Source organism: Drosophila tropicalis, unplaced genomic scaffold (genome assembly GCF_018151085.1).
Source record: "Drosophila tropicalis isolate 14030-0801.00 unplaced genomic scaffold, ASM1815108v1 contig_845, whole genome shotgun sequence".
Lineage (NCBI taxonomy): Eukaryota > Metazoa > Arthropoda > Insecta > Diptera > Drosophilidae > Drosophila > Drosophila tropicalis.
The window spans coordinates 707,042-723,840 of NW_027173338.1; the positions used below are offsets into that span (position 1 = coordinate 707,042).

A 16,799-nucleotide genomic window follows, 5' to 3' on the forward strand; every position below is an offset into this window, starting at 1 on the left:
CAAATTGATTTATAACATGGTTTGTTTTTTGTTGGAGTTCGTTTCTTATATTATACAAAGACAGTTGAAGATATTTCTTTAGATTGCGTGTGTTTGTGTGTGAGTGTGCGCTAGACAGGATTCCTCCTGACATTTGACTCTACATAGCAACGATTTCGAAAATATTTTTTCTATAGTTTCTTTTTTCTCTTTGCTGCTGCACAAATATGCCATGGCCATGGCAACATCATCCAACTTGGCGTAGCCAGAATCGTGCCCAAGCTGCAGTTTTTGTTGTACGTGCAATGGCAGCCAATAGTCAAAGTTGTCATTTATATGCCCCTACGATGCCCACGCCCACGCCCACAACTACCCCGACATCGACACCGATATACTCGCCCCCTGATCCACCATCAACAACAAATTTCCTTGCCATTTGCGCCTTGGGTTGGTTCTGGGTGGCAAAGTGGAAAGCAACTGATTTATGACACTCAAATGAACTTCGACGTTGACTGAATAAATTTCCAGCGACTTTTCTGTTGAGTTCACGATTTGTTTTCTATTTTTTCTCTCTTTTTTCTACCCCACTTTGGTTATTTTTTTTTTTTCGTATGGTTTTGGCGCCAAAAATTTAGAGCCACCAAAATTTCACTGACATTTTTTTTCGGTGGTGGAGGTTTATAGAAGGATTTTTACCCGTTTTCATATTTCTGGTATTGCATTGTGTTATTTTATGTATTAGCTTGGGCATTTTTTCAATGCTTGTCATTGGATTTATGCCACTGCCACGAATTCATCAGCAGACATGAGAGATGCCTTTTTTTAGTCTCCTCTTACTTAAAGTGGTAGCTTAACTATGACAAGAAGATGGAAAATGCTGAAAAACAGAAACTTTCCTTAAGGATGGACTCCTTATAGAAGTATACTTATAATCTGGGTTCATTTAGTTGCCAGCTTCGTCCCTTTGAATCGACCAAAGAATGTCCTTGTATAACCCTGATATAATGTAATATAAGATATAAATTGATTATGAATGATTATATTATGAGGGTATGCAAACTTCACTATAGAAAAATATTAGCCTGCAGCTGTCTTTGTTTGTGTTTTTTTTCTTTCGCTCTGTTTGTCAATTTTGACATTGACTTGGTTAGAGTTTTATTTCCTCTTTCCCTTGGCGATGGCAGTGTGAGCTATGATACCATCTTAGGAAATACATGCAATAAATTATAGTTTGTCAATTATACATAAATTATTTAACAATAAAACTATTCTTCTTGAGTTAATAAGAATGAGCGTGAAGTTAAAAAAGTTTTTTTTTTACTAATCTAATAGCTAAACTCTTTCTTAGAATTTCAGACATTAAGAAAGTATTTTGGAAACTTATTTTACTAGGGGTTGCATGGGTTTGCTCTACATTGAAATTTATATAATTGACTGAGACTTAAACAAAATTTCTGCAATATAATCTAGGAAATGTTGGATTTTGTCTTCAATTTTGGACAAATTTTCATCAGCCTCTGAATTAAATTGCCAAAAGTTAGTGTCAGCATCTACAACTGACGCTATGACAATTTTTGGTTGACTGATTTTCAGTGCCGGCTAACTGTATATATACTCATATTCCATGTATATCCACCTGCCTACGTACTAACTGTTATATGTACCTATGTATATATTTTTTTCAATGTTCCGCATTGGCACCATAAAAAGCTTACTCGACGCGCTGCTTGTGAAATAATTGATGTGCAAATGTTGAGAATTCAATTGAGTTCACCTTGAGAGACAGAGATAGTGTGTGTGTGTGTGGGCGAGTGTGTGTGCAAAATAACTTGATAGAGTTTCGCGTTGACGGCAAGCAAATGTCAATGCATTTTGCAATGCAGGGAAAAGTTTTTATTCATCCTAGCAAAATTTAATTGGTGACACCAATTGCAAGGTAGTTGTAATTATAATCAATTATATCAATATCCCAGGCATTGGCATATTTAATTTTAATTTAATATGGAAGGGACCCTAAAGCAAATCAGTGATAAGTGTTAAATATTTCATTCAATTGATTTCTAAAAATGTGAGATTTAAATTGATTCCCAAGAAAAGCTAGATGATCCCATTTTCGTCCACTGTTGGCCTCCAAATCAAAGGGAAGTATTAGTTAATTGGATTTGTTCTCTTTTAGGATAAAATATAATTTTTGTGGGGCTTTAAAAAATATCTTCATTTGAGACTATATTTTATATAAATAATAATAATACAACATCAACATGATTTTAATTCAAAAGTATGTGTTATTAAAAATAGTGGAATATAATCTTAAGTTTTGAAAAGAAAATAAGTCCCAACGAACCTTCAAATGGACTTTTTTTGGCCACCGATTTGGACTCCTTGTATTCTAATTCCCATAAAAAATGTATTTTGCATCTTAAAATCTAAAATTATATTGCATTTTTCTGTCTACAAGTTTCGATTTCTTTTAAAAATATAGAATATGAAATTTCTTCAGTGAAAACTCACTCCTAAATTTCCCCTACTATTGAAAGACTTATTGAAAAAGAAAATTCCACCCCTTAACTAACGATTGAAAAGGAAATTCAAGAAAATTTTACAGGGGTTGAAAATGCTCAGTCGATGTTAAATGTGGCGACAAAAACTGGTAATTTTTAGTACTCTTAGTCCTTTAGTTCCCCACGAAATATTGTTAAAAGGACACAAAGTGGGACATTCTGGACAAGGGACTTTTTAGTACAACGTTAACATCAATTTTAGATTAAGGAAATGGTTTAGCAGCGACCAATAATGGTTATTTAGTATCTATGAATTTACCTTTTTCCATTTTAGATCAAGTGGAAAAACTAAAAATCCTTAAGTTTAGTTCATTTCCACCTAACAACATACGTTAGAATTTAAATGATAGCTTAAGGTTTCTATATGTAATGAATTTTAATTAAAAACAATAAAAAATACACATTTGAACTTTTGAAGTAAGAAATCTTTTGTTTTTTTTAATTACCATTGGAACTTAAAAACAGACTAATAAAAGCAAAGAAAAATTCAAATAACAATAAAACTATTGTTTAATATTTATTAGACTAATTGGCTCATCGTTGAATTAAGGAGGTTCTAATATTATAATTTATAAACAAAGTCTTGCAATTAAAACAGAAATGGAGATATTTAAAGTGACTGGTTGTCCTAGTAAAGATTTTTTAACTGAATATTCTTAAGTAAATAAATATTCTGAAATTGTTTTAAATATCTAGACTTTACAGTCAGGTTAACAGAAATTCTGTTATCCTCTATGGCCAACCCCTTACTGTAGAATTTTCGGAGTGAGGCGAATTCGTTGGGCTGAGGGGAATCGTATCAAGCTACTTTATTAGATTTAAACCTATGCCTTCGGCTCACTGACTGTTGCTGCTGTTTTCGCTGCTGACGCTGCTGCTGCTGATGTTGTCGTTGCCTCGGCCTATGCTTCGTTGTTATCCTGGCAGTGGGAACCATCGTCATCACAGACCAAAACTCTCGTCTCACATCAGACACAGCAGCAGTAGCAACCAGCAGTAGTCTAACGGCGTTCAGGGGCTGCGGAAGTGTGACACGTGTAAAAATAAATTGAAATCGGTTCAACAAAAAAGAGAAAAATAAAGCCAAAAGGAAAAGGAAGACGAAACACACGCACACACAAAGTCGAGTGACGAGAAAAAATATTCGCGTAATCTACATAAGTTGCAGTTGAGGCAGGCCATGCGATGGTTTGTCTCAGAAAAGTGCGTTAACGAGGCAAGGGCAACAAGCAATGGATTTTTGTGGTTGTTATTATTGTGTATCCTTGTTGTAGTTGTTGTTGATGATGGGGGAAATCCCTAAAGAGCCGCACAACAACCGACAATCGACAACCGACAACTGAAAACCGACGAACGTCGAACAAACAATGAAAACAACAATAGAAATTTAAATATTCATGAACATTTCAACAACAATTGTGAAAGATATCAACAAACGCGGCAGGCGATGCACTCGTCATCAACATCATCGACAGCGAACACAAACATTCAATTTTATGCCAGGATTTTTTGCATATTTGAAGTGAAAACGGACTAATGGACAGACATATGGACATGCATCGGCAATTAGCATTGCCGATTGACAATTGACAGTTTACATTGTGTAACGGATTAACCATGAAATTAAGTAACCCAAATCGCATTGGCAACCGTGCGTGACCGGCTAGAAAGCAAAGCCAAAGAGAGAGAGAGCCAACGAACCAATATTTGCCATGTTTGTGTCAATATAAATAAAAATGTTTGACATTTTGTATGCGGTGTATGATATTAAAACGTAGTTCTTTGACTTCAATTGCCCTCCCATGTGATTTATGTGCATTGAGGCGTTCAAAAAGCATAGCATACTTATTTGGGTCCACATACGAAAAAATAATTCGCGAAAATCGTCAAGCAATTTACTATACTTTGCTTTTATTTGCTAGGCTGTGTAAGTGTGTGTTTGTGAGTGTCCCGAGTGTCAGAGTGGAATTGAGTTCTCGTAAATTTAAGCCTACGAAATGTGGCCCAAACATGCGATGGTCCTTTTTTTTTTTTTTTGCTGTTGGTTTGTTGGTTTCGGTTTATGTTTCTTCGATGCGAGAATGAGAGAAGGCGGCTTTAATAACGCTTGTTCGACAAGTGCATGGAAAAGTGTTTGTTTAGTTGGGTTGCCTGAAAGATTGGCTCACTGGGGTTGGGTTTGCTGATTTGGGTGGCTCGAGAGGTGTTTGAGTTGTGTTTACTGTTTGTGTTCTTTGTGGGTGCGAGTGAGAGGCAGAAGTTGTTCACAGTTTGCTTGTTGTTCCCATGGATTAACTGGCTTAAGGATAATAGCACAAAGCGAGGCAGAGTGATAGAGAGAGTGAGAGAGAATGCTGTAGTTATAGACAATCCGTGCAACATATGGCTTGAATGAATAACAGCTTTTGCCACTTAAAGCTAAATATTTTCAAGACTCTTTCAGCAAATTATATTATTTGCGGCAAATAAAAACAACATTTCCCTTAGAACTTACTTTAATTGAATGGCAACTTAGTTCTGTTTTATTAATATACAACATAAATCTTTATTCCTTTTGTCATTGCATTACACGCGAAAGAACAGGTGATAGAACACTTTTCATAATTTTTGTGTTGTTCGTTAGAGTCATTTCTTTGAATCTTTTGAGTTATTTTTTAAAGATGTTTGTCAAATTACGTCGATGTTCGATTTGTAAGTTTTGTTTTTAGTTAATTACTTCTCTTAGGCTTTGTGATATCTTTTTAATTTGTTTCTTTTTTGTATACAGGAATGTCATTTTGATATTTGTATTTAAGAGGACAATAAGCATTTCATCATCTTCTTCTTTAAAAAATTGAAAAGTTATGTTTTTGACTTCATTAACAAAGACTTTGTAAGTTCTAAAAAAAATGGCTTTTAAGGTTCTTTCTTTATTAAACCTTTATTTAGAAGGATTTGCCTTCTCCTTATAAATGTAGTTGCTTATATTCATGGCTCTAAAAATTTTACAACAGTTTAAGGAGTAGTTATGGGCATGTCCTAAACAATATATTAGAATCCTTAACAAACTAATCTTGTAATTATTAAATTGTCGAAAGCTAAAGAAACGATGAGAAAAACTTAAAACATCCACAAAAAAACCAAAAAAAAAATGAAGCAAGTAAGTCGACTCGTCGACTCGGGTATACCATACACCAGGTGAAACAAATTTTTTTAAATTTCGAAAACCAAATGTACATATGTATGTCTTTTAAATTGTTTTTACATGTTTCATAGTATGTGCTATCTCGCTCACTCTACGAACACACGAGCACTCTAGCGCCGCTACTAGCCAACGGCCAATTCTGGACCGCGGACCGCGTAGTAAAATACGTTCATACGCATATTTTGCATGTTTCTAGTCCGATTTCAATAAAATTTGGTAGTTTTGTAGAAATAGATAAGATTAATTAGTCTGCCGAATTTGAATGCGATAGTCAAAAAACTACAGGAGAAAATCGGTTTTTTCTTAATTATGGAGGCGGAAGTGGGCGTGGCAAAATATGAAAATATATATACTCTGCGCGAATACTAAGCCAGTATACATAGTAAATTTGGTGACTTTAGCTTTGTTTGTTTTTGATAAAATCAGTTTTGTTTGATTTGCGGGGGCGGAAGTGGGCGTGGCAAAATTTTTAAATAGCCAGTTTCTGCGCGTCTATTAAACTAGTCTGCATACCAAATTTGATGTCGGTAGCTGTCATAGTTTTTAAGAAAATCAGTTTTATGTAAATTCCGGGGGCGGAAGGGGGCGTGGCAAAAAGTTTAAACAATTAGTTTCTGCGCGCCAACTAAACGAGTATATAAACCAAATTTGATGTCTCTAGCTGTTATACTTTTTAAGAAAAACCGTTTTATGTGATTCCTGGGGGCGTAAGGGGGCGTGGCCGAAATTCCAATTAACTCTGAACATGTGCATACTACACGAGTATACATACCAAATTTGGTGGCTCTAGCTCTTATAGTCTCCGAGATCTGCGTGTTCATACGGACGGACGGACGGACGGACGGACGGACGGACGGACGGACAGACGGACATGGCTAGATCGACTCGGCTATTCATCCTGATCAAGAATATATATACTTTATAGGGTCGGAGAAGCTTCCTTCTGCCTGTTACATACATTTTGGCGACTTTAATATACCATTTCACCCTATGGGTGTATGGTATAAAAAATCAACTAAGCAATAGTCAAAATGTTAGGAAGGAATTCAAACATGGCTATAAAAAATACTTCTGAGATTCCAGACTTTGGCATAGCGTAAGCAAAGTTTTATCAGCCAAAAAGAATTGCCCAAAAATTAAAACATTCATCCATGAATTTCAGTAATTTAATGTGCCAAAAAATATATATTCCAATTTTAAAAGTTCGTCAAGACAAGAAGAAATTGTAAACTCAAAATGTATTGAGGAATAAATTAAAAATAAAGAAAATGTTTCGGCATTAATTTATGAATGTTTTCCCCATACTAAGGTCAATCAATACTCAACGAAAAGTAAACAAAATGCTTTTTAATAACCTTAATAATATGTCAAGCTTGCGTGTAACGTTGAGCATAAAAAACATATACACGCATATACACGTGTGCACACACACACACACACACACACACACACACGCCCACATACATATACAACATGCGATACATATTTGAAATATGCTTCATAAAGATTAAAAACCTTTTTGCAGCAGCACATGCCGAAGCAATTTTCAGGAAACTGGTTTTTATTATCCATCGCCCATCCATTGCTGCACCTCCCGAAAATTTTCTGAGTAAAATCGTAGCAAAAGGGACGAATGTGTGTGTGTGTTAGGCAACCACAGCGACAGCTGGTGGAGAAGCTTCAGAACATGAGCTAAGGTTAAGCGGCTTCCCAGGACCCAACTACTACACATACATAGAGATGAGGTAGAAAATGCCTGCCAAAGTGCATTATTCTATAGAATTTCATCAGTTTTCTACATATGTCTAGATTAGCATAAATAAACACGCACACACACACGCATACGTTGAGAAAGTCTAACTATAGTTTGTAGGTCAAAAGTTTTGTTTACTTTCTCATAAAACGCATAATGGTTTCTATGCAATAATTAATGATTCTTATGAGATTACTTTAAGCCAAGGTAATTAATCAGTCTCAAACTTAAAGACAACACATTTTGTTTAAAATTTCTTTAAAGATTTACCTTTTTTTGGGGTCGAAAAGTGCTCGTCCAGACAGACTTCAAGTGACTCCGAACATAAGACTTTGTGACCTTCGACCTAGCTCAGGCAAATGAATAAAATTCTATGTCATTCGCATAGCTGACCAGCTTGATTGATTTTGCCAATACCCAAGGCAACGGCAATAACAACAAAAACAACAGCAAGAAGAAAACGTTGCTAAAAGTAAAGCTACTTCTCTTTCTTTTTTTTTTTTTGGCTCTTTCTCCTTATCATTCCCTGACAATGGTCAGGTGTCAATCGTAAGCAGCTTTTGTCAAAAGCGGCATCCTGTTGCCTTGAGACGGTAACAAAAAGTCACACAATAAATACAAATTTTGTTTCTTCTTCTTTTTTTGGTCTCTATTCAATGTCTTCACTTCCAACATTTCAATTATTCTTTTCTTTTCGTTTGGGTGAAGTAATTACAAGACAAAGAACCTACTAAATGTATGTATTTATTTCACTTGAAAATGTAAATCATTTTACGTTTCTTGTTTTTAATTGAGTGGGTAGACGTAAATAGGTATTACTTATTGTAATATCGTGGAATACACAATAATGTTACTCCCAAAGGCAAGGAAATGCTTACTTATTGTTTTTAAATAGGAATTTCATTAAAATTCAAAATTAAATTTCTTAGATTTAAAATCATTAAGGGTAAAGTTTTTGGTTATTGACATTGCATGATGAGGGTTTGGTTTTCAATAACTGAACTGAAATTTTAATAATCAAAAAAGAAGACCTTAATAAATAAATAAATGGCAATCTGTTTTATCTACCCTAACACTCTTTAGTTAGTTAGTTAGTTTAGTTAGCTAGAACTTCATTGTACGATTTTTCTTTAAATTCTCACAAATCTTTTGTCACTGCACTAAAATCTCCATCTTTTATTTCCATCTGTAAAACCTTAAATTATTAAATTCATTTTCATTGCTTTGTCCTTGTTCATCTGTTGCTTTTTCCAGAGAGAAAGAGAGAGAAAGAACTCTGAGAACTTTCTATTTTTGCATTTACGCTTTTGTTCTTATTTTTTTGTTGTTGTTGTTTTGCCATGGCAGTGTTTCTATACCAAAGTTTAGCCCATTTACTTGGCGCTTTTACTACCTGCGCTCTTAGTGTTCCATTTTTGCTTTCGCCACTTTTGCCATTTTGTGCTCTATTTTGCTTTTGCTATCAGTTAACATTGCTTTCTCTCTGTCTCTCTCCCTCTATACGTCCCACTAATTCTCTGCTTGGGTCTACGCTTATTTAAGCCATTTGTTACTTTACTCTAATTTAATTGCATTCGTGGGTCGTTTGATGCTCATTTCTGTCTCGTATAACGTATACGCTATGTAAGCCAAGGACTTGATTTAACCGTTTGTCTTGGTGTTTGCTTTTTTGTTGTTGCCTATTTGCACATTTCACAATTGACCCCCTTTTGGTTTGTTGTTGTTCAAGCCTTTTTCTTTGTTCTGTATGGTGGTTATCCTTTTAATCCTTATCAGTTTGGCCATAGCAAATACAAAAAATGAAAAACAGAGAAAAAAGGGTAAACATTGTGGTTTTTTGATTTCATTTCAGTTCGTTTGGTTTACTTTCCCTTTCAATTTTATTTCTGTTTTTTGTTTTTTTTGAATCCAAACGCTAGGTAAATGATTTATTATCGAATTGCGGCCGCATGCGGTTTTCGTGGCATGCCCCGAAGTTTCTCTGCTTTAAGCACACACACACACAACTACCAACACAAAATTGTGTAATTAATGATGCAACGAATGAAATTCAACACGGAACACTTTGCTATTCTTGCCATTTTATTCTCTACTGTGTGTGTGTGTGTGTGTAGATTTATTGCTTTGCACTTGAACTGGCCAAACAATGGAAAATAAATAAATAGGGGTTAAAAAAATGCCTTCTCTATGGGTTGTTCAATTTTCTGATTAGTCCGAGATATATGTTTATGTGTGTGTGTGTGTGTGTGTGTGGTGTGAAAATTGTAATTATAGTAGTGGACATGCTGTGAAATTTAGATATCCATGCTAATGGTAAATTTAGCAAATTGTACAAATAAAAAACGAAATGCTAAATATATTGTTTTTACCAAATGACCTGCAATTTAAATGATTGCATTCTTTATTGTCATTAGAAATACAGCACACATAAAGTATGTCAAGTGCATTTATATTAAATATCTAGTTATTGCCTTTTAGTGTTTATTTCATTGACAGAACGTCACATACATACATACATATGTATTCCTGTCAGCACAGGCCGACAAAAAACGATTCTGAAACGTTAGATGAATTCCATGACATTTTAATAAACTCAACTCATGATTCAAATGCTCTTCATTGTTTTTCTTACTGACATAATAATTTGGATGCTTCTTTTGATGCGTTATTAAAAGCAGAGCAAAGATTAGCTAACGCTGAGGGCTATAAGAGCCCTCTTAAGAAAGAATGACTTCTGTATAATCATTCTAAATTCGTTTATGTCCAAGTATTTTATGTCTTATAATATACTAAATTGAAATTGGATAAAAAAGTCTGAAAAAATAATTCAAAATTCTAGAAAAAACATTATTCTTGCGAATCGTTTTTGACAGATTTTTATTCATGCTTAGCCTTACGTAAAGTGATCTCCTAACTTGCATTATGACCCCGAAACTAAAGGCAATGCTAATTTTGCTAATCTTTTTATACATATTGCAATTTTTATCAGAAAAACTAAAAGAAGCATTTTGAAATACACTTCAAAACTAATCTGAGTTGAGTCTTTGAACAAAAGTTTAATGAATTTTGCTCTTGTTTTTTTTGAAGTACTTCGATTTCATTGTTCAACAATTAGTTATAAAAAGTTTGATAAGCTAAGCAAAAACACTTTATGACCTATCCAATATCAATCTATACAAAACGTGAATAATACTTGACCCGAATAGCAAGCAACATCTAAAAGGACTTTTTATTGACAATATTCTAACAACAAAGGGGAAAAACTAAAAAAAAATAATAAATAAAAATAACAAACCAATGGCGCAGTATGATGTTAAAGTTGACGGTGACTGCATCGGCAGTAGAAATACCAGCAACAGCGTCAATTGCAACAACAGCAACACTTAAATGCAACAGCAACAAGCAATTTCGAATAAAAATCCGGCAAATAAAACTCAAGCAAATACAAAAACTATTAACTGTAGCTGGATGCCGGAGGCAATAGTTATAGAGAAACAACAAAACCAACAGCAACAGCAACGGCAACAAAAGCAGCAACATAACGAACAACAATACAAACAAATTCGCAATATAAATTTATGCGGCGCCAATGGCGGCAACAACAGCAGCAGCAGCGGCAGCGGCAGCAACAGCAACAAAACAGAAAAACATCGTCGTCGTAACCCAAGCCAAGCTGCTGCTGCTGGCGTCGACATTGACGCTACAGCAGCAGCAGCAACAACAACAGCAGTAACAACTAGAAGAAGCCACCAAAGCAGGACGCGGGCAGTTATTATTATAATGGCGTTAGTTTTTAGCATAATACAACAGCAACAGCAGCAACAGCAACAACAACATCAGCAACATTCGCTCTGGCCATTTTATAACGGTAAGTGCTCGCTCTCTCTTTCATTTGCCCACTTCAACAACTTTTTTTTTGTGTTCTGCCTTGTCCTTGTTGTTGTTTGTTTAGCGTAATAATAAAAAATTGCTGTTGCATACTTTTTAGCCACTGCCATAATATTTCAGCAGCAATGCAAATTATGTTTACGTGTGCGTGCGAAAATAAGCAGAAATGGCCATAAACGTCCAAAGCCGGCAACGAATAGCGTTAAGAGTATGCTTTTAACAGTTCAAATTGCATTTAATGCATAATGCAAAATACATAGTTAACTCTACACATAGAGTGAGAGGGAGAGAAGGACATACTTGAGGGAGAGTAGTATAACAAAAACGACAACAACAAGAAATAAAAGCAGCTCAAGCAGAAACAATTCATTTGTATACAATTTGTTATTGTTCATAAATGCAAAAAGAAAAAAGTAAGAAACATTTATGCTTGCATAAAAATTGAAAAATTTGTTTATTACGGTTCTTGGAAAATATTTTTTCACACATACTTAAGTCATATATTTCTTTTGGCCATTTCATTTTGCTAAATGGCCAAGTACTTCAATCTGAAAAGTTTCTTTCTCTGACAACTTTATACAGAACTTAAGAATAGATGAAACAATTAAAATTTGTTTTCATATTTTGGCCATCATTTGGATAGTTAAAGTCTAACTATAACAAGTACAATTTAATTCAACAATATTTTGATTGTGCCGGGTTGAGCATTTGGCACATTTGTTTCATATGTCCTGACTTTAAAAACAAATCTTTTGATATGAGCACTAAAAGATTGATTTGGAGCAATGCATATTGGTCAATGAATCATTTACTATGAAATTTAATACTATGAATTGGATTGTCTAAGATTGAACACTATGAATTGGATATGTCTAAGATGGATCTCCAAATGTAGCTTACCATAATCGAATCGGATCGCTCTGTTTTATCTCATGACTGCTTTAGCTTGTCTATAGGTTGAATTGCCGTAGTTAATGTTGACTCATACTTACACCAACAGTTGGATATATCTCAACTAAATTTATATCTCAACTAATTTGTGGAATTCATTTACAATCAATTGTTAAGTAGTATCTATGTGACGATTTCATATTACCATCTTTGTCAAAGATAATCAATTATTTTCAAACTGAAAAACGTTTTTAGCAAGCAAAGTGAAAACAACAGGAACTTATAGAAATAGACTTCAAACGCTTATTTAGTTTATACAAACTACTTTCACAAAATATAAACATATAAAAGTATCAAAAAGTTGTAAAAATATAAAAAAAAAAGACCTTCAATCTTTTGTATAAGTATTGTTGGACTAACACTACACCATGATTTCCATGAGCATGGCTCTAAAACTATGTGTGGAAAATCTGTTGCCTACTTTTTTGGAGCATTCTTTTCATTTCATGAGCTTGAAAAGGGCCCAAAGCATATCACTTAAAAAGCACATTGTACGAATGTAATTCTATAAAATGAATATTTTGAAAATTAGTTAAGTGTCATGTTTTAAGAACAAAAGCATTGACTTCTCCATGATAATTTTATTAAGAAATATACATAATATAAATTAGACTTCAGTTATATTTTTTGGCTTCTAATTTAGAAATTTGTTTGTTTATTTTTTTTATTAGTTATAATTCGCTAAAGTAAACAATATTATAACGTTTTATTAGGGGAAGCCTTTTAAATGTGATCAAAGCCTACATACAATAAGAATATATCACAAGCACACAAAACATTATGAAGTAAATGTTAAAACAATTACTTTAGACGTGTCTACTAATTATTAACAATTTTAGTCAACTAAGTTAACTTTTTGAAGTAGTTTACAAATACTATGATTTTATATCTAATTGATTTGATAAAATTTAATTGCTAAACTCGATAGCTTTGTCATTGATTGAATTCCTCAACACCCCGTAAGCGAATGCATTCCTTTATATAATCTTCATATTTCTATTGATTTCATGTCAATATTGAATGTTTACATGTTCTGTTCTTTATAACTACATACATACACATGTATACGTACACACTTTCATATTGTTTTGTTTGCGTATATGCGGTTAGAATACATTGCAGTATGCTTCATATTGCCATAATTGTGATTATAATCTTCATTATGATCATCATCATTGTCATTGGCTTCATGACTGAGGCAAACTGCTTAAATGCATGCGAGTTGGTTTCGCCTCTAAAGCATCCTTCTGCAATGCATAAGGATATATGTTTCCTAGCTTTTGTGGTGTATGTGTGAGTGAGTGAGTGAGAGTTCTGCATTGCTCGCACACTCACACACACACACACACACACACACAAATGCAGTTTTACGCTGTCCGCGTTTCACTTTACGCCATTCTGTGGCTAGTGATTTATGACTGGCTCATTGTCTAGTTGCATGCCGCTCGGAGGTGGCTCTAAGGCAGAGAGAGCGAAAGCATGAGAGGTAGAGCAAATTCTCCTTTCTCAACTTTACCAACTGTCTGTGGTTTTACCGCAATAATCTTGTTTTATTAGTCTCCAGCGTAATTTTTTCACAGTTATTTCTTTTGGCCGATTTGTTTCAGTTGGTGGTGGGGTTTTTTGTGTTTTCTGGTTATTTCCTCTGGGGGCTTCCTTTGGCGTTGTGGTTCAGTGTTCTGCATTCCCCCCTCTTTGCCTTTCGTTTCTATTCACCCCAAATCTATTTGGTCTCTCTCTCGCTCTCTCTCTCTCTCTCTTTGCCTCTCCTATCTCATAAATAATTCATTAATATTTTTCAATTGATTTATCCCCATTTTCTCAGTAGGTTGCCAATTTTTGTGTGCTTCTTTTCTTTTTTTTTTTTGTCTACTCTGTATTTGCCCTCTCAATCTTTCTCGATTTGGCCCCTCTCAATAACCAAGAGGAGAAGAATTTGTCAATGATGAAATGAGTTTCCTGCCATCGATTCGAAAAGGCATCGGGGCGTTGTGCTTTTGGTTTATGTCTGGCATATCCTTGAGCCACAAAATAACACAGAAAAAAATTGTAAGAAAAGGAAAGGAAAGGAAAGTAGAACATTAAACAAGTTTGTTTGTTTATCAAACACTGCTGATGTCTGAGGCTTAAAGTGATCCTTAAAGTTGGTCAAGTCGGTGATGTTTTTATTGTCGTTGTTGTTTTACGTTTCATTGCCTGAACACTTGAGACCAAAGCGAAGGGCGTGAAAAGTTTACAATGAAATATTTGTGGCAAATGCCCAAGCGAATACCCAAGAAGTTAGTCTTTAAATTGTTGTAAAACTTTGACTTTGACTTTGACATACCCTTTACTTTTGTGAGAGAAACGTTTTGATATAAATTATTTTATCTTACTATATCCATTTACTTCTAGTTAATAATCGTTTGCTTCAAAATATAGCCTTCTTTTGTTTGTGATACACATTTTGATGACTTTCAGATATCCTTTTGCTTATGGTTAGGGCACAACTGGATAAAATATTAAGGATTACGTCATCTCATTTTCACGTTGTCGTTTCCCTGCCTAATTACATGGTAATCTTGGCCAGTTTTTTGCAATTTACTTACTTCAAACAAGCCTCATAAATATTTTGTTAATGACCAACGATGAAAATGGCCTAAAATGAAAATTGGGCCAGCAGCCAACCAGCATTAACAAATCTTCAAAAATGCTCAAGCAAATTTTCAACTAATTAATGAAATTTATGTCGGTCAACTTCTATATAAGTATAAAGAAAGTATATACATACCTACATACATATATAATTTTTCAAGAATTTTCTTCCTTTTCGAATTTTCTGCTTCTTTCTTTTTTTTGCGGTCCTTGTGTCGACAAGGATGGCCAGGAGTACGCAGAACGACAACCGACCGAGGACTACGCCGACGGACGATAACAAAGTGTAAAGTCGAACAAAAATTGGGGCCAAACTAAAAAGTGAAAGTCGAACGAGCAGCTAATTAAATGCAATTAAAAGTGGTTTGAGTGGTTCTTGGTTCTGGGTCGCTCTCATCCTTCGCAGACTTCATGTCCCTCGTCGTGTCATCGCCTTAGCGTGAATGTATGTGTGTGTATGTGTACATAGATAGTAATAGGTTTTACTCAAAAATTATGTGCAAGCATAAAACTTTGCTCTTAAGAAAATTTTGTTTGCTGCTGATGATGGCAAAAAAAATTGTATTCTAAAAAAGGCATAAATCGATTGAAAGATGTTCTGGCCAAGCAATTTCACACAGGACAAAGTCAATTAGTTTTTTTAACTTATCTATTTACTTGTTTAAAGTTCTTAAGTGTTATTACTTCAACTTGCATAAAAATGTTTTAAGTTTTAATATTAGATTTTAAGTTATTAAGTTGCATAATTTGCTCCTTAATACCTTTTAAATTCCGTGGAATGTTAGGTCTTTTCTTCTTCATTTTCGAAAGTATTAGACAAGAGACACTAAGGGACATATTACTGGCCTCTTCTAATTTTAATAATTAAATGAATATTTAAGCTTACAGATATGCATTTTAAAACGAATTCCAGTTTCAGCTTTTGTTTTTGTTTAGTTTCATTTGCATTTTTAGTAACTTTTCGCACAACTTATTTACAGAGATCGTATTAGAATGAAGTTCTATATTCACTCTAGTTTTTGTTGATATAAATATTATTCATAACTTTCAAATTACATCTAATAATAAAAGTTGCAAGTTTAACTAACATTTCTCTACATTTTATTTTATTTTACTTTTTACCACTTGACCGCAAAAAAAAAAGAACAAACATTGAAAAAAATTGTTCCCCTTATTAATGAAATCAAATTAAATAAAGCCAACAAAAAATAAAAAGTAATGTATTACCTTGAGCCAACAATTTGAGCTTTGGGAAAGTTTCCTAACACACATGCCATAAAAGTTGAACTTAATTATGTAAAACATCAAATAAAAACAAAATTTTTCAGCAGAAACCAAACCTTAAATAAAAAACGAAAAGGTAGAAACAAAATTCTGCCAAACTATTATAAAATTTATTGCTATAGGTAAACATGTTGGCGACATTAAGCTCTAAAAATACAACATTTATCCACAATATGCGCAATATTTTGGATAAAAGTGCCGAATGCCACAAAAGGGCGGCAAATGTGGCACATCCTGGCAGAACATCCCGTGCATATCCTGTGTCAACAAACCGAAACCATAAGCTAAACGGTGGCCATTACCGCGATGGTACGAAAGAGAAAAAAAAAACTAACAACAAATAAAACACAACCAACACACATACATACATACATAGTCAAATGTCTGGAATGAAATTAGGCCAATTGCTTGCAGGATGCGTTTGTGTGAATCCTGCATATCTTTTAGATGTGTATGCTTGTTTTTTTTTTTCTATTTTCCTTTCATCCGTTTTGCCGTGACAAAGTAAAGTGTGTAGTAGGTGAGGGAATTCGGGCGAGTGGTAAAGGAAACTTAGCATGTCTCT

The 16,799-nt window shown here is 34.1% G+C and overlaps 1 protein-coding gene across 3 annotated transcripts in view; it reads left to right on the forward strand.

Moving 5' to 3' along the window:
* Positions 1-3,551: 3,551 nt before the first annotated feature.
* The window catches only part of dpr3 (defective proboscis extension response 3), a 49,523-nt gene continuing 36,275 nt past the window's right edge, over positions 3,552-16,799 (forward strand). The window contains exons 1-2 of one of the 3 annotated variants that reach the window (XM_068295336.1): positions 3,552-3,785; positions 10,684-11,345. In XM_068295336.1, coding sequence (XP_068151437.1) covers positions 10,865-11,345 — 481 coding nt within the window. In that variant the 5' untranslated portion in view covers positions 3,552-3,785; positions 10,684-10,864. The remainder of the gene's footprint in view (positions 3,786-10,683; positions 11,346-16,799) is intronic. The other 2 variants (XM_068295334.1, XM_068295335.1) reach the window with 2 other exon arrangements.